Source organism: Gavialis gangeticus, unplaced genomic scaffold (assembly GCF_001723915.1).
Source record: "Gavialis gangeticus isolate Ggan-Ray unplaced genomic scaffold, GavGan_comp1, whole genome shotgun sequence".
Taxonomy (NCBI): Eukaryota; Metazoa; Chordata; order Crocodylia; family Gavialidae; genus Gavialis; species Gavialis gangeticus.
Genome location: NW_017728992.1, coordinates 111,442,421 through 111,461,340, shown reverse-complemented (window position 1 = coordinate 111,461,340; position 18,920 = coordinate 111,442,421). Strand labels below are relative to the sequence as shown.

Below are 18,920 nucleotides of genomic sequence, written 5' to 3'. Positions count from 1 at the left end.
TTTTTCCCCCCCCCACTGTCCTGTAGGAATTTGATGGGAAAGGAGCTTCTAAATCAGAAGAGCCCCCAACAGTTGGAGAGGTCAGAACAGGAAAATGGAAAGTACCGACATATAGGGACTATCTGGATCTTTTTAGAAGTCTTCTGAACTGTGATGCAATGAAGGTAAAACGCACTTAATACTGAGATCTGATGGGAGGGTTGGATTCTGTTACTGTTTTGTTTAAATTTATTACGTTTTGGATTTTTAGATCTAGCTTTTCAGTGTTCTAAAACACATTTCTCCTTCTTCTATGAAGGAGTCTGTTTTTGCAGATGAAAACTTTCTGACAATAAATTCACCCCTGCAGTCTCTGAATCGTTTATTGTATGATGAACTTATAAAATCTATATTGAAGATTATTGAAAAATTGGACCTGACAGTTCAGAAACTGACTGTTAGTGAACAGGTGAGATCTTAGCCTTTCACTTATGTTTTTTTGTTATGGCGTAGCCTCTAAAATCTTTCCTTGAAATAAAATTGAAAGCTGTCGGAATGTATTAATATTTGTTTCTAGAAACTGTTCTGCTTCAGTGCAGGAAGATGGACTAGATGATTTCCTGATGTCTACTAAACCAACATTTTATGATTTCCATTTTCAAAAAGTGTGGTTTGCTTCAAATTAGATAAGCTATCTTTAATGGTATTTTGTGGCATCTTATTTTACTCTTGTGAGTGAGCATCTTATTACAAATCCAAAGAATTATGTCTTTCACTTTTCAAAAAGGCAGATTAATTTGTGACAAATTAATTTTTCCCACTGTTGCTAATTCATAGTACTAAAATGTTGAGTCATTCTGTCATGCTGTCTGTGTTGTGCCACAGGTTTCAGTAGCATGTGCCTCTGCTTCTTATTTTCAGGGTGAAAGTGAGTCTGGTGGTGTTATGATCATACCGTCTTGTGATCCAGCTTCAAACCTTCAGCCAACCAAGCCTACAGATTTTATTGCATTCATTAATCTAGTGGAATTCTGCAGGTACTGCATATTTTAGATTAATTTAAGAATTAGGAAGCACGTTTTAGGGATGGTAGAGGCTATGTAAAACTGAAGGAATTAGGTTTCTTTCCCCCCTGGAAAGATGAGGGTTTCCAGACTAAATACGGGTGTATATATATAGTCATGGGACTTCTGAGGTGTCAACTGTTTGCTTCAGGCTTTTATTTAAAAGGGCACTGCTACTCTGTCAGCTGTCTGGGCTTGTTAATGAGCCCCAGCTCAATGGAGAAATATCATCCTTTGAAACAAAAGCCACAACGAGCAGCTGAGTAGTTTATCCTTAATTGGGCAACCTGCTACAAAGTACCTGGATGGCAAGCAACCAAGATATATAAAATCTGGGTTCTGTGTATAATTTAAGCATGCTTATTTCATGACGTGTACCCATGTTTGAAATATCTTTTAAAATCTGCAAAGGTAAGAATGCTAACTAATCAGAAGACAATAAAATGTATTGAATGTGTAGGTTATAGGGGAGAATGTTAAATCTAAGTACAATGGGCAACTGAAACTTCATAGAACGACAATTGACAACATATACCCGTGAGTCAGATCTGATCTACAGAGCCAGAGGACTTTTTGCCTATGCCCACATCTGTACCCACACTGGGGCTAAGTAGGGGGCAGACACCTTCCAGCTGCACCCATGCCACTACCATTTCTCCCCATCACTTACAAAAGTTGTGGCATGTGTGCAGTTCCAGCTGGTGTGGAGCTGTGCTGGGGGTGTGGAGACTTCAGCTGCACCCACGAGGCAAGGGACAGAAGGATACAGGGAGAAGCAGTAGCAGGGTGGCCACAGCTTCTAGCTCCTCAGCCCCAGGGTCCCCACCATTTGGAAACTGTTTGTGCCCCAGCCAGGAAACAGGGAGGCCTGAGAGAAGCAATGGCAGCATAGGTGCACCTGCCTGGTCCTGGCTTCACTATAGGGAAAACCCTTTGCTGCTAATGCCCAAAAAGGACTCCAGTCCATATCAGACCAGAGCCTTGTCATTTGAGTCACGGTTCATAAGGGTTTCTGACCCCTGGCATAAAAAATTGCATCAGGCTTCAGAATATGCGATGCTAGAAGAGGTCGTAAAGGAGGCAGACAGAAAAGAAACTTAAAATTCCCTCTTGGGTGTTCTTGTCACCAGTGAAGTACTTTAAAAATATGGTCATTAACTTAGGAATTTGATTTTCATTCATTTTTATTTTCAAAGGCTAAAAACAGTGGGTGGTGGGGAGGTGTTATCTATGTCTGATTCAGGATTTGGCTCATCAGAACAGAGTGGAACAGTCACTTATGCAGGCAGTTTGAACAGAGTTAACTTGAATTAGCCCTGATAGTCCCAAGAAAGTGTTACCTCAGTACTTTTGTAGGCATGTCACAGGTATTTAGGATTGGACAATCAGCTTGTATATCTTCAGGATTCCAGAATAAAAGGCTTTGTCCTGGGAGAAATCCAACATGTGTTTTCAACCAGAGACTTGTTGACTTATAAAACATACTGCATGCCTGAAAAATAAAGTTGTTATACTGAGTACTAGACATTATATAGAAACATTTATGAGAACTTCTGACCTCTCATGGTTTACATGGTCTACCCTTTTCTGACAGATGTGCCACAGGTTGCCCTCCATCCCAATTTGTAGCATAACATATTAAAAAAACTATTACAATGTTTTGCTGTGATAGACCAAAACTCTTCAGGTGTTCAGGATTATCAGAGAGGTGGTTATTCTGAAGTCTGGCAGAAGGTAGAGCAGGATAAGATCTTAGAGGCTAGCTGGTTCAGAGAGGCATGAGCTTTCATAGGCATCTAAAACAGCAAGTTCTTTCTTACAATAGCCTATGCCTCTCTGAACCAGTTAGTTTCCACGATGTCACTCTGCCCAGCCTTCTGACTGAGCATCATTATTACGGCGGTGACATTGCATATACTCTTAAAAATGATCATCAGTTAGGGTTGGGAAGAAATTTATTTTGCTCCTGTTAGCACGTCATTTAATTACTACAGTCAAAGGATTGTCACTTCTTTGAAGTATTGCTTCATTGGCTTATGCGAGATTAATTGTTGGCCTATTGTACTTTTTTTTTTGTCAGTGCTCATATCTTCCGAACTGGAAGGAAGTTTGTAGTCATTTCAATTCAGCTTTTGTTGAATGTTTCTTTTGCATCTATTCTGCAGAGAAATACTGCCAAAGAAGCATCTTGACTATTTTAAGCCATGGGTGTATTCCTTTGGTTATGAGGTTATTATACAATCAACAAGGCTACCTCTTATTAGTGGATTCTACAAATTGCTCTCTGTTGTAATGAAAATTGTCAAGAAAACAAAATATTTTGAGGTGAGTTTTTTTTTACCAACAGGAATTGTTTAATATGATATTAAGGTCTGTATTTCAAGATATATGTGCACAATTGAAAGTGTTTAAATAGCAATTATTTCATATCTTATTTCTGATATCTAGGGTAAAGTACATCTTTTGCACAAAAATCCCTGGGAAAACCAGTATTAGGCTGAAAAGTCATTTTTTAAAGAGACTATCTATAGGATGCTCTTTCCTGGATCTTGAAACCACATCTATAGAGAAATCCAAGGTCTGCCTATACTGCAGAGAGAACTGAGAGATGGACACTAGAACTAGCTTAAAGAAGCTAACAGCTACTGGAAGGAGAGTTGATTAACTTGTATATGACAGTGTAGTGATTAGAGCATTTGTCCTGAAGCAGGACACCTGTTTGGGGTCCTCAAATTGCAGTCCGTTGAGCATTTAGCAGTGGGTGCTTGATTGGGTTCTGTTATACTGAAGCTATCTCAAAGAATATGGACAGGAAGGATCAATTTTTCAGCTAGGTCACCATAGACTTCTGGAGGAAATTGCTTAGGCATTTTATCTAGGCCAGCCCAAGGGGACTGCTGCTGTGGTGTATTGATGCTGTTTTCCACATCACCCTCTTTTTTTTCCTCTCCCCACTTTTCTGGGTGTATCTTTGTAATCCTACATAGCGTCAGGCATAACCTATTCTTGGATAGGGGTGAAAAGGAAAAACAGCCTTTTTCTCTCCATTCATGTGCATATTGGACAATGGCAGTTGAATTTAATGTATGATATGTCCAGAAGCTGAAATGGGGCCCAGGCCATCAGCACACCTTGTTTGTGTTTAACGGTGGGAGAATTAACGTGTGCATTAAACTTTCACTGTGGAAGATCCCTTGGTAAATGGATTGCTCACTCAGCAATTTTTTCTGAACCTAACTTGTGTATTAAGTCGTCCCACATGTCAGAACTGTCTGTGTGTACTGGTGTTTGCTTGTCTGTCTGCCATTGGCTTTGTTCATATCATTGATTGTAGTTTGTTATACAGGATTTAAGTCCTGGGACTCAGAGAAAATATCCTGAAGACCCTGAGAAGAGCTCTTGCTTTGCATTATTTGCAAAATTTGGAAAAGAGGTAAACTTTTTTTTTTAATTGCAGTCTGAATACAGTCACATGTTGATAGCAACCGTATCGTATACTTTCCTCATGTATGTATTTCACCATTTTGGATTATAGGAGGCTTACTTTAAATTCACCTCTTTTCTTCAGGAAAGACTCCTGAATCACCTCTGTAAGCAACCAACTCATGTTTTGGTGAACAAATCAGCTTTGTCTCTCTGTATCACCAGAAGACTACTGAAAAGTCTGCAGTAGAATTCATACCTGTTTATTGCTGGTGTTTAAAAGAAAATACTGCCATCACATAACATTAACTAAAGTTCTATCAGAAGAGCAGTGTAAAACTGAAAATGGTGTAAATCAGCTGGGTTTAAGAGATCAGGGACTTCAGTGTGAAGGAGGCCTGGTGTTCTTTTGAGTAAAAAGCTATCTGGAACTATCCCAAACAGGGAGAAAATGTGTAGGGAAAAGCTCCAGGCTAACTCAAAGTAATAAATGACCAGCAATGCTATTCAGTGAGATTTAAAGATTATTTAGGTATGACCTAAAAACTAAAGGGATATTTTTGCCCCTGTTTTTCAATAACAACAACAGTGTTGCTCAAGATGGAAAAAGCTGGCTAAGGGAGATTACAGTATGGGAATGGAAGTTATCACAATTGAGGCTGAAGTACAGTTCAAGTAGCTTAATGTGCTTGTATGTGTTTTGGGTGTGAAATTTGGATGTATCCCAGAGTTTGGTAAGAACTGGCATGTAAAATTGCAGATCTGATTATAAGGACTTATACTAAATTTATCAAATTTAGTGGTGTAATCCAGCATTATCTATCCTTTGGTAAACTCATTTTGTGTTCTGCCCCTTTTTCATTTACACTCATTCATTTTATCCTTTCTTTCAAATGTGTTCTGTACCCTTGTATTCTGTTAACTAATATGTTTGTTTTTGCCCTTTTTACTCCTTTCTTTAAGATGGACACATCTGCTGTCTGCCAGTCATATATCAGCCATGATTTGGTTTGTTGGTTATAAAAATGAATTTTGAATAAATAGAAAGTGGAAGACAGAAGGCTTCTAAACATTGGAGGAGTGAGGTTTCAGAACAATCTGTCAGTTGCAATAGTGGGGGCAAAATCCAAAGTACTTTTAAGGTGGAACTTTAAGTTTATGAAAGGGATTGTAGGATGTGGTTGCTTTTGATAACAAGAGACAGATGCTTGATGAGGATTCCTTCTAGTTTTGTGTTGCTGTAACTCATTTACATTTTTCACTTATGAAATGTCAAGTTCATTGAAGAAATAAAATCACTTTTAATGATTTCCTCCTCCTCCCCTCCCCCCTCCCCCTTCCCATCTTCTCTAATAGCAAACATTTGTGTTAGGCTTGAACTCCAGGGAGGAAAAGAAATCCTGCTTACTATAAAATAAACAGTAAACGTATCTGCGAAACGCAAATAACAAATTCAGGGGGAGAATTCTCGTTGTTTTGGAATACGGGTGGCAAATTATTTCCTGACTTGCAATAGAACTGTCTTGTTTGGTCGGTGTACAGCAGGGATGTTGAACTCATTCAGGTCCAGGGGCCACGTGAATGACATGGGGCCAGTCTGTGGGTCAGATCCAACCACAGCTGGCCCCATGTGCTGGACCCAGCACACAGGGCCAGTCTGGCACAGGCACCGCTTGCAGTGCACATGCTGGAGCAGTCCTGAGCTCTGAATGCAGCATGTGTCCTGGATGCCACATGCAGCACATGGAACCAATCCAGTGCACACTGTATGTAGCATTTGGATCCACTCCAAGAACTGCAGGGAGCACCACAGGTGGGATGATAGGGCTCCTCCATAGTCTTAAAGATTATATCTTTGATATCTCTGGTGTACAGCGTTGCTGTTCAGTTGTGTGCAGTCTGATGGTTGGTTATTGCTCTTAATAATGCACAGCATCCAGATCCTGCACTCTGATCTATAGTTTTGAGTTATGTAAAAAAACTTGTAACAATTGGTGTTCAGAAATGCACATTATGAAACGATTTCTAGTTGACATTAAGCTTTATCTGGAATATAAAATGATAACCTGAGCCACCACGTTAGAAAGAACTCTGTGAATAGGATAGCTGTTACTCTGAGAAGCAGTAAATTTTTGGGTGTTGTGGAACAAGTTAGGAAGCAAATTCTATAATCCAGTGGGGGCCCACCTTTTTTGGCAAGTGTACCACAAATTTGTACCACAAATAGAGTCCTCCAAGAATGCCACTCTAGTCCCCTTCCCTAGCCCAATCAACTGCTCTGCTTTCCGTTCCCTACCCAGTCTGCTACCTATCCCCCTCCCTCTCTGATCTGCTGTGCCACACACAAAGGCTGCCCATGCTAGTTGTCTCACACATGCCACATGCCCAACTCTGGCAAAGTCCTTTATTTTTGACTTTAGAGTTTTAGTCCAGAAAGATGGCTTTTGCAGTATTAGCTGAAAGTATCATTACGTTTTCTGTTGATTGCATGCTGTGTAAGTTTGACCAGTGAGCACATTATTATTGAGATGAAATTGGACAGCTATAATATTGATATAAAAATCAAGCTACTGATATAATTCTTTTTAGTAATAGATATGCTTATGGCATATTTAAAAAGAACTGCTACTCAGTTTAAGTGTATTTTAAATTTTGTTTGAATGAACTGAAATAAACCCAAAAAAATATAAAGCTTAATAAAAGTCTACTGAAATCCAAGAATTACCAAAATGTTCTTGACTTAAAATTTGTATTTTCAGATAGAAAAATTAAGTGCAAGCCCTATCCTTCAGACATTTTCCAGGCAACTTTGTGTTTTTGTCATTCTGTGCTTTATTTTCTACTTCAGTGATGAAATCCCACAGTTCTATGAATTACATGCTTCATATAGCGAAACGGGCAACAAGATCTTAAATTTTTGTTTGCCACCTAAACAAGTGATGTGTGTAACTCGTGTCTTATGTTTTTGAATTTTAGGTGGCAGCAAGAATGAAACAGTACAAAGATGAGTTGTTAGCATCTTGTCTGACATTTGTGCTCTCCTTACCTCATGACATCATTATGCTGGATATCAAAGCTTACATTCCTGCATTGCAGGTGGGTCTGTTAACACAAATTTTTGAAGCTGGTTTTGTAAAACTCTGTTTATATGGTCTTACTATCTTATTTTCTCAGGCAAGCAAGCTGCCTTTAGATTTTTGTATTTTTTTTTCATGTCATCATCATGATAAAGGATACATTTATTGACTTTTTTTTGTGTGTTAACTGGTAAATTTGCATGACAGATTTTCAGGGGCAGAGCTGTTTAGCAGCTTGAATTCAAGGCCTGCTCATGCAGTAAGCTCTAAGGCCCCTGGCAGACATTACACTGAAGACGTGCTTAACCACTTAATCACATCTTAAGTAGTAGTACAACTAATGGTGTCATAAAACAAGCAATAAACCACAGATTTGTTACAGAAGAGGTGTAACAACTTCATGGCTGGTTCCCTTTGTGCTTTAAATTGAATGTGTGGCCAGGCATTGGCTAATCAGGGCTACTAACCTTAAGGGCACATTGAGTCAAGGGCTCTGATGTATCCCCAGGGCTGGGAGCCCCAAGCAGCTGACTACCACTCCCAGCCTCGGGGATTAATTTGGAGCCCTTGGCTCTGATGCACTCCTGAGGCTGGGAGCAGGGGTCAACTGACCGGCTTGCTACTTGCAGGTACACGGGGAGTCCAGGATCATGACTGGAGGCTCTCCCCATGCTGGCAATATGACATGATTGGGATCTGATCTTGCATCCCATAATCATATCTTCTGCCATGCACATGTAGCATGGCGCGAGGCACAACTGTTGGTATTGTGCATCAAATCCCATCATGCCTTTAACTGAATGCTTGCCAAGGGCCTAAGGTATTCACAAATTTGCAGATGTTAGCAAATAATTTATCAAAATGTCATGCCAACTGTTCAGGATCTAAAAATATAAAGAATCTTTTTTCCTTATCGTATGGTTGCTTATTCTTTTCCATTTAAATCTCTCTCTTTTGTAATGAATACTATATAATGGCCTTGTTTAACACACAGAATGCGTTTAAGTTGGGTCTCAGCTATACCCCTATCGCTGATGTGGCTCTGAATGCTCTAGAAGACTGGTCCTCTCACATTCCCAAAAACATAATGCAGCCTTACTACAAAGATGTCTTACCTCTTCTTGATGGCTATTTGAAGACTGCTACGTCACCAGGTATATTGAAGGGAAAAATAAAATGGGTAATGTGGGAATATGGAGAGGGCATTTGCTAGCTGTAGTAAATTAAAGTATTTAATTAAAAAGTAGTGCATGGGGGCATGAATTTGAAAGCCTTGCCATGTATTGTGGAAATTCTTGCATGTGGAATACTAGGTTTTCTATCCCAACCCCCCTGCCCCCCCACCAGCTCTGTGTTATCTGAAAACCCCTGCTGGGTTATTTCAGATAACCAGAATTTTTACTTAACCAGCAATCCCCTTACCCCAAGGATGCCAGATAATAAAGCTTTTACTGTATCTTGCTAGCAAGAATTCTTTGTACCTGTGGATGGGCTTAAATCCCCATGGGTCTATTGTGCTCTGATCTAAAATAATTAGCTGTTTTCAGTGCTCTTGGCTCAAGTAACAGGCACAAATTGGAGGCTGAAAATATTCCTCTTGTTACTTCTCTTTAATTGGCTGTCAAGTAATAAGCGTTTCTGTAAAATCTATAGAACTTCTTTGTGTCCAATGATGTGTTACCCTCTCAGTTGCTTGGTCAAAGACCCTGTTGATGAGAATTGCTTTTTCCTTTCTCTCCACCTTTCACGTTCAAATATATCTTCTCTTCCATTCATCCAAGCTCCCATTCCTTGGAGGCCAAAATCTGTTGTCTCTGACATGCTTCCTTTGAGTCATCAGTCAGTCTTAAATGTTTCTTGAAACTAGAGGTTTTTTTTGTTTTCAACCTAAAAACTTCATTTCTCCTGTTGCAAAAACAAGTTGTTTTGTAAAATACTTGTGAAAGAAGGTAAATGACAGGTACAGGAAGTGAATATTAATAGGCTGTTTGTTGTTGATCAGATGAGTTCCAGAATAATTGGGAAGTGAAGAAGCTTTCTCGGGCAGTCCAGAAAGGATTTAACAAAGTTGTGATACAACGTCTGAGAAAAGCAAAGACCCTTTCACTGGTAAAGCCTCCTCTTTATTTTTTCCCCTTAAGACTATAAGACTTATTCTGCTTAAATTTCAAACCAAAGAATATTATGCCTTTTGCAAATAAATGTGAAATATACTGTATTATATTCTAATACTAGTCTGCGTTATTATTTATTGACTTGAGCTTTATGTTGTCAGTGGTTTTTATATTTCTTAGTAAACGCATCCTTGTATGGTTTGTTCTTATGTAGCTTAAAGCCTGCTAGAATATTGGTTAGATGGGTTTTATTGCCATGTTACAAAATTGATTTCTGTATGTATATTCAGGTTTTGTAGAGCATCTTAATTGTGGAATTCACCTTTTGTGACAGAATTATTCAGTAGAGTTTCAGTTTTTATTTTTCCTTAGAATATGCTTCTTCCACAAATGTTTACAAAGAAAGTCTTGATAAAGTGACCTCAGTGTAAAAAAACTAATTTTAACAGAATGTTTCTGAGTTTAGATCAAGGTTGCCTCGGAGTACATGAAGTCTTCCTCATAAAGCATATCTGACTTTACTATCTGGTAGTCTAAATGCTACACTTCTTTAAAATTGGAATCTTGACTATCTAATGGCATAGTTCATGAATGGCATTTTGTGGGGATGGCTGTTTTTTTTTATTCTGTCCAAAACTTCATGCAAAGTCATTTAAGTCAGACATATCACTTGTTATGAGCCAGTGATTTCCTTCACAGTTGAAAATATTTAGGCATATAAAAACTAGGTTATCCTGTTTGTGCATATAGACATTCTGTTAAATCTAGTGTCTTGTGAACAAAGGCAGATAATTTACATGTGGAAGTAAATTTAATCTCTGTCAATAGAGGTTCTTGTCTACCAGCCTTCTTGAAATCAGCTTGGTACCTAAATACAGATTTAGATGCCTGCTGTTAAAATTACGTTTTTGAAAAAAAAATCTTGGCCTTCAAAACAGTTTTTGTGACATTTTACATCTATGAATGCGTAATATATTCCCCCTACAGAATGTTGAACATTTTTCCAGAATACTTTCATCCTTCCTGTGAAAATTGGAAGCATCTTAAAGATAAAGTGATTATTTTGATGTCTCAAAATAAATTTGATTAGGGAGAGAAACTGCATATGAAACCATTTATCTTTGAAATATTTTTCCAGTTCTCCTCTTACTGAGTCAAGAAGGTTATTTTTTCATTTTGCGTACACAGGTGAATTGAGGTCCCAGACTTATTTGCTTATATGCATAAAGCTTACATAGGTCCATGAGTGCCATATTGTATAATTTTTTTATGATATTCTGAAATACCCAGAATGAAGATCTTTCTTTGGAGGCAGTGAGAACTAGAGTGGTACAGCTTCTTGGTTCTTTGGGAGGTCAGGTCAACCGAAACTTAGTTACAGGTATGTATCTTAAAATTATTATACATTTATGTTCTTTCATTTATACCTCACTTGAAATAAAGTTTTATAAATATTATTTTTTTATGAAATGCACAAACCTGCTGTGGGAATGGTTCTGTCTGTGTGACAGGAAATCGAGGGTCTCAATTGAAGGACTCAGGTTGCCTGTACATGAATGCCAGGAACATGGGGAACAAGCAGGAGGAGCTAGCCCTCCTAGTCTCCAGTGGGCATTACAGTCTAGACCTGGTGGGACTCCCCACATGATTGGAATGTAGTCGTAGGGGGTTGTACCCTGCACAGAAGGGACCACATAGGGAAGAAAGGTGGAGGTGTCCTTCTCTGTGAGGGAGCAGTATACCTCCTTGGAGGCCAACATCGGCTCCAAAGAAGAGTGGCTTGAAACCCTGTGGGTCAAACTACTGCGGGGAGGGGAGGGCGTGGTGAGAGAGACCTAACTGTAGTTGTATACTACAGACTGCCAAACCAGGAGCAGGAGCTTGATCTGGAATTCTCTCGAAAACTGGCAGAGGCTGTGGGCACATGGGACATGGTCATCTTGGGTGACTTCAGTTACCCGGACATCTCTTGGGAGGAACGCTCGGCCAAGTCGGATTGGTCATGTTGCTTCCTAACCAGTATCAAAGAGCTCTACCTGACTCGGGAAGTGAATGGGCCAACCAGAGGTAACGCTCTCCTAGACTTGGTCTTGGCCAAAGGAGACGATCTGGTGAACGGCTTGAATATAGAGGTTAGCCTGGGTGGCAGTGACCATGAAACTATAACATTCACTGTCCATTGCAAGGCAGGCAAATCAGCTAGCAGGATTGAAGTTTTGGACTTCAAAAAAGTGAATTTCAGCAGGCTCAGGGCAATAGTATGGGAAGAGCTGCGAGATCAGGGACTGAAGGTAAAAGGAGTGCATGAAGAGTGCTTGTTCCTCAAAGACATGATCCTCAAAGCACAAAAGATGTCCAGTCCTGTGCAGAGGAAAGGTAGCAGAAGGGCTGATAAGCCCTCTTGGCTTAATAGGGACATCATAGTCCTCTTGAAAAAGAAGAAAGAGGCATACAAACAATGGAAGCTTGGGACAGTCCCCAAAGAGGACTATACAGCAACAGCCCACACTTGTAGGGAACAGATTAGAAAGGCTAAGGTGGCAACTGAATTTAAACTAGCAACAGAATTCGAGGACAATAAGAAGTCCTTCTTTAAGTATGTAGGGAACAGAAGGAAAACAAATGGAAATGTGGGACCATTGCTTAACAACTTAGGACAGCTGATTACCAACACTCAGGAGAAAACTGAATTCCTGAATGACTACTTTGCTTCAGTATTTCACTGGACTAAGGGGAAAATCTTACTAGATAAGGTTCAGAATGGGCATGGTGGGAATGACCACCTTCCTACTGTTGATGTTGAGCTGATGCGTGATCAGTTAGGAAAGTTAGACATAAGTCAGCAGAACCGGGTGAACTTCTTCCAAGAATGCTGAAGGAGCTGGCAAGAGTCATCACGGGACCTCTGGCAAAACTCTTCCAAAACTTGTGCTTGGGGGAGGTCCTTGAAGACTGGAAAAGGGCCAATATTGTGCCTATCTTCAAGAAGGGGAGGAGAGAGGACTGGGGCAACTATAGGCCAATTAGCCTAACTTCTATCCCAGGGAAAATCCTGGAAAAATTCATCAAGGAGTCTGTGTGATATGCTTGCAGGAGGTGGGATTCTGAATGACAGCCAGCATGGCTTTGTTGTGGGTAGGTCTTGTCTTACCAATCCCATCTCCTTCTATGACAAGGTAACTCACCACCTGGATAAGAGAGAGGAGGGTGACATTGTATACCGAGACTTCTAAAAGGCCTTTCATCTGGTATCCCATGATGTTCTCATGGGGAAAATTGGAGGATTGCGGGCTCAACTGCTAGACAGTTAGGTGGGTAGGGAGCTGGCTACAGGGTAGGACTCGGAGTTCTAATAAATGGATCCGTGTCATTTTGGTGAAGGGGCCAGTGGTGTCCCTCACAGGTCTGTGCTTGATCCAGCTCTTTTCAACATCTTTATTGGTGATTTGAATGTGGGGGTGAAGAGCTCACTGGCCAAGTTGGTGGATGACACCAAGTTATGGGGGAGCATAGTCACATTTGAAGATAGGCTGCAGATACAGGTGGACCTAGACAGGCAGAACCCGATGAAGTTCAGCATTGAGAAGTATATAAAGTGCTTCATCTGGGGATGACCAATCCCCAACATACTTTCAGGCTTGGTGGCACCAAACTGATTAAGATCACGACTGAAAGGGACCTACGGGTAGTAATAGACCATTACGGCTGTGCGAAATTTCAGCAGCCGATTCATTTCAAAGGTGTTTTGGGCTGTTTTAGTGCCCAAAGCACTGAATCCGAAGGCTTCAAAACAAGGCTCCAAAATGTTTCAGGGAGTTTCAGAGCTGGGCTTGCAGGGAAACAAAAACTAAGAAGGAGGTGAAAGGGTTGGGGAAGGACAGCTCTGATATTGACATCAGGCTCCCTGTTCAATTCCCCAGCTCTCTGATCACTTTCCCCAGCTCTCTGATCACTTTCCCCAGTTCTTCCGGGGCGGGGCACAGGCCCCCAATCTGCACACGGGGTTTCAGCAGGCTGCCACTGCAGGCTGGGGCCAGCAGCAGCTGCTTGGTGCAGCCCAAGCGGAGTGCTGGGAAGACTGCAGTGCTGCTGCTGGCCCCAGCCTGCAGCAGCAGCCTGCTGAAACCCCACGCACAGATCTGGGGGCATGTGCCTCCTGGGAAGAGCTGGGGGAATGATCAAAGAGCTGGGGTAGCAAACCAAGGGCTGAGTGGCTTGGCAATCCCTGCTACGTGACCTGGCTTCTTAGGGAGCAGCTGGGGTCTCATTGCCTCCGCTGCCCGCCCTGCACAGCCCCATGTCACTGGGGTAGTGTGAGATGGGCAGGGGTGGTGAGGAGACCCCAGCAGAGAGTCATGTGGCAGAGACCAGCAGGCTTGCTTGTCGCTCTGTGCTGCTTCCCTTCCCCGCGACCCATTGTGACAGGGATCAGAGATCCGCATGGGGGTCTTCTCATCTGCATGGAGGGCAGCGGCCCTCCTACTCCCCCAGACACGCCACCCACAGCTCTGTCCTGCTCCCCACTGGGGCCCTGCAGCACCCAGCCCCAAGCCCTCCCCAGCTTGATAGGGCTGTGCAAAGCTTCTCTTGCAGCCCATTTGAAACGGATTCAGCCAAAACAAAACAGGACAGTGATCCAAAACACCGAAATGAATCACTGTCCTCCGAAACGGCCAAATCTGAAACCGAATCAAAACACAGCCGTTCGCACAGCCCTACAGACAGTAGTATGAATGCGAGCCGTCAGTGTGGTGGTGTAGCCAGCAGGGCAAACAATACTCTGGCATGCATGAACCGATGCATCTCAAGCAAAACCAAGGAAGTGGTGCTGAGTAAAGCCAAAGAATTGGTAAGACTGCAGCTGGTGTATTGCATCCAGTTCTGGGTGCTGCACTTCAATAAGGGTGTGGAAAAGCTTGAGAGAGTCCATAGAAGAGCCACCCATATGATCAGAGACTTGCAAGGCAAGCCGTATGAGGAAAGGCTGAGGGACTTGGGCCTCTTCAACCTAAAAAAAGAGAAGGCTGAGAGGGGACTTGGTAGCAGTTTACCATTATATCTGGGGAATACATCAAGGGCTTGGGAAACAGCTGTTCACCAGGCACCTTTGGGGAAATCCAGGAGCAATGGCCACAAACTCCTGGAAGACCGTTTCAGGCTTAACACTAGGAAAAACTTCTTCACATTTAGGGTGTCCAGAATGGAATAAACTCCTTCTGCAGGTGGTGCAATTGATTACCCTGGAAATCTTCAAGAGGAGATTGGATAGTCACCTTGCTGGGGTCACCTGATCCCAGTTGTCTTTCTTGCCTAGTGCAAGGGGGCTGGACCTGATGATCTTATGAGGTCCCTTCCAGCCCCCAACAGTCTATGAATGTATCTATAGATTGTTCTCATTAAACAAAAAATTATTCTTAAAGTCTGGTTGTATTTTATTCAACTTCTCAGTTCACAAGAACAGAACAAAATCTACTATGGAACACTAAAACTTACAGAGACCAAAAATGTAGGAAAAAATTACGTACCGGTTACAGTGGACAGTGAGCTGACAGTGCGCCTTTGTTGCAAAGATGGCTAACAGTGTACTGGGCTGCAGCAGTAGGAGTGTTGCCAGCAGGTCAATGGAAGTGATAATTCCCTTCTATTCAGCACCAATGAGGCCACATCTGGAGTAGTGTTCAGTTTTTGCTCCCACCCCTTCCCTACAGAAAAGATGTGGACAAATTGGAGGGAGTCCAGAGGAGGGCAACAAATGATGAAGAGGCTGGGGAGCATTGCTTCTGAGGAGACGCTGAGGGAACTGGGCTTATTTAGTCTAGAGAAGAGTAGACTGAGAGGGAATTTAATTGCAACCTTCAACTACCTGAAGGTGGTTTTGAAAGAGGATGAAGCCAAACTGTTCTCAGTGGTGGCAGATGACAGAACAAGGATCAATGGTCTCAAGTTGCAGCAAGGAAGTTTAGGTTAGATATTAGGAAGAATTTTCTCACTCAGAGGGTGGTAAAACACTTGAACAGGTTACCCAGAGAGGTGGTGCAATCTCCAACCTTGGAGGTTTTTAAGATCTGGCTAGACAAAGCCTTGGCTGGGATGATCTAGTTGGGGTTGGTCTTGCTTTGAGCAGCGGGTTAGACTAGATGACCTCCTGAGGTCCCTTCCAACCCTAGTCTTCTATGATTCTATGCCTAATCTTACACACTTGAAGGCTATTCTGTTGATTTCAGACAGCTAGTTTTGTTATGTAGAGTTGTACCTTGTAGTCTTTAGAGCAGTGATTCTCAAGATTTTTAGACTCAAGGCACCCTGAAAAAAATGCTGGCTTTTACTTTTCTTTTTTTTTTTACTACAGAAAGATAGCACAATTCTGTTGCAGACAACTCAGACCACAACAGGACAGAATGTTTTTAATACTACAGATTTCTATGTGAAATTTTTGGGTTTATTTTGTAAATCATGTTTGCACACCCTTGACAGGATTTCAAGGCATCCCGGGTCCCGTGGTCTGTAGTATACACCTACAGCTGCTTTAGGGGATCAGAGTTTTGGGGCACATCTTGTGGTCCTCTTTGCTGTCTTTCCCCTTGTTCAGATTTTTGTACTGTTTTTCCTTTTTTATTTTTTTTTGAGGAGTGTTCTGGAACAAGTGTACTTCAATATGTTCTAAGTTCATAAATTGCTGAGTTTCGGCTGTTGGAATAGGACAGTTGTGCTGTCTTATTTAAAAATTGGTAGCAGTTATTTTCTCCATGTTGTGATGGAACCACTTTCTTAGAAAATGAAGCTACCATCATGCTAACAAGTATCTGGTTTGGTAGGTTATGTTTTTCCTATTTGGTCAAGGATCTGTATCCCTCTGACTTCAAGCATTTTGCCTGAAAACTTCAGTGCCTGTTAATTTTTACAAATACTCTGGTTAGTTGATTAGGTTAAAGTTTATCTTTGTTTTTGCTCTTTTCCACTTCTACTAGCTGCTTCTGAAGAAGAAATGATGAAGAAATTTGTGTCCTGGGACAGTGAGAAACTCCTGAACTTCGCTGTGCCTTTTGTAGACATGAAGCCAGTTATTTACCTGGATGTATTCTTGCCTCGTGTGACTGAACTTGCTCTCTCTGCTAGTGACCGGCAGACTAAAGTATTGGCATTTTCATGTTTTCAATTTTATGCAATAGCTATGAGATAATCCTTACAAAAGGACTCCATTCCTAGTGCAGAAAATCCTGTTTTGGATTAAATCCTAGGTTGTCACTTAATTCACAGAAAAGCTGTTCTATAATCCAGTGGTTGCTAACCTTTTTTCTTTTTAATACCACAGACTGGCACAGGAGTGGGATGGGGTGCACAGAGCCAGCTGCTTCCCTCCCAGGGCTGCCCCACTGCCCAGCACGTGACTGCTGGTCGTGAAAGCCGCTTGCCTGGGTGGACAGACAGGGAGTCTGAGTTGGGGGCTTGTGCCATGACCTGGCAGCCAACCCTTTGTGGTGTGGTACCAGGCTGCTGCCCAGTGATTGGGAACCTTTGCTATAATCCATCCAAAAAACTTATAAATAAATTCCTGGGCTCTACTAGATAGCTATGTCTGTTGAGACCTGAACTTGTAGAGTGTAGATGGAGCTTTCTTGCTAACTGTTTTTATTTTTGCATTGTCTAGACTTCTCCCTTAATCTTGTTTTTATTTTTCCCCTATCATTGGCTCCAGTTCAGCAAAACACTTAAGCACATACCCAGTGTACTGTGCTTGTTTGGAGCCATAGGTTTCTGAGAGAGCCCAATAATCCAGTTTGTCCTAGAGTGTATATTTATGAATGATTTAAATGATGTTTCCACAGTTAAATTTTGTTTTAAAAATGTGCACAATTAAATGAGGCAGTGACTTCAGATGGAAGGTTGGACAGAAAGTACCTGAATTACTCTAGGTATATGGGTCAGTGCAGTATGGCTCAAAATGAATGCATTAGTATTTATAAACTGGAAGAATTCCAGCACCACTTTGCTGGCCCTTCATTATTTTTCTGTGTCAGTATCCAATATACAACTAAAATGGATGCTTAAACCTTTATTTCAGGTTGCAGCATGTGAACTCTTACATGGCTTAGTTATGTTCATGTTGGGGAAAGCATCTCAAATGCCAGAAGGACGTCAAGGTTCCTCACCCATGTATCAGCTCTATAAACGAACATTTCCTGTATTGCTTTGTCTTGCCTGTGATGTAGACCAGGTAAACAGATGCATGTATTTTGGGGGCTTCCTGGTAAAACACTCAAATACTGATTCGTTGGAATCTCAATCAGCTCACAGAAGTATAGTTAAGACAGCAGTCTTCTATAGTTTAATTCACTGCAAAAGCTTTTCAGAGTATAAGTTACATTTTGGGGGAAGTTGGTTGTTTTGTATTCTAACAACCTCATCCAGAGGAAAATACTTGAATTTATGACCATTGGTGCCTGGAAATGAAAAAAATTACATGCAGTTCTAATATATTGTATCCAAACAATTCAAAATGTACAAAGCTTTATATACACAGAAAAGTAGGAAAGTATATTTACCTTCAGTTTTCCAGTTTTAAAACTTAATATATGCATGTGCACAGAACTGTGGAACCAAATGTTTCATCCTATCGAAAAAGCTGTAAATTGTTTTTTCAAGGAATTGGATTTTCCCACCTCCAAGCTTAGTTTCTTTTTGAGTACACCAAAATGTAAAGAACAGACATAAGCTTTAAAAAATTGTTGGGGTAAGTGGGTTCTATTCCATTGTACTTGGCAGTTGTATACTGTCTCTAGCGGGTTATGGAACAGAGAAAGTTACCACACAATCTACTGATTCATTTGATGCACCTGGCTGGGGGAGTATTTGGTTGATTGCATGATTTCACAATGATTTTACACTTAATTCACACAACACAATTTTATTTTAAAATTCCTTGCTACGCATATAACACTGCTTAGCTTTAAGAAAAACCACAAACATTAAAAACGCAATAACTACATATATTAGAAACAATGCTCCAAATGCACTTCCTTCCCAAACAATGCTATAAGAATTAATATTACAAAAACAACTACAATTACAAGTAAAGGTTAAATTAAAATCACTACTATTATTTCTCATGGTATACTTACAATCCTAGAATTCTGAGAAACCAGATCCCCAAGGATACTTTCATTCTTTAGTTATGGTTTTAGGGTTGGTCTCAGCAGTGATAGGAACAAGTCCCCTTCCTTTGGTCCCACTCGGGTGCTCCACGGCTTCAGCGTGAACGGGAG

General features: G+C 41.1%; 1 protein-coding gene across 1 annotated transcript in view; it reads left to right on the top strand.

Moving 5' to 3' along the window:
• Positions 1-18,920, top strand: part of PRKDC (protein kinase, DNA-activated, catalytic polypeptide) — a 141,235-nt gene that overhangs the window by 15,413 nt on the left and 106,902 nt on the right. Inside the window, exons 15-25 of the mRNA XM_019518957.1 lie at positions 27-164; positions 299-448; positions 901-1,016; positions 3,209-3,368; positions 4,390-4,476; positions 7,443-7,562; positions 8,538-8,697; positions 9,546-9,652; positions 10,948-11,038; positions 16,626-16,789; positions 17,720-17,872. Of these exons, the coding sequence (XP_019374502.1) occupies positions 27-164; positions 299-448; positions 901-1,016; positions 3,209-3,368; positions 4,390-4,476; positions 7,443-7,562; positions 8,538-8,697; positions 9,546-9,652; positions 10,948-11,038; positions 16,626-16,789; positions 17,720-17,872 (1,446 nt within the window). The remainder of the gene's footprint in view (positions 1-26; positions 165-298; positions 449-900; positions 1,017-3,208; positions 3,369-4,389; positions 4,477-7,442; positions 7,563-8,537; positions 8,698-9,545; positions 9,653-10,947; positions 11,039-16,625; positions 16,790-17,719; positions 17,873-18,920) is intronic.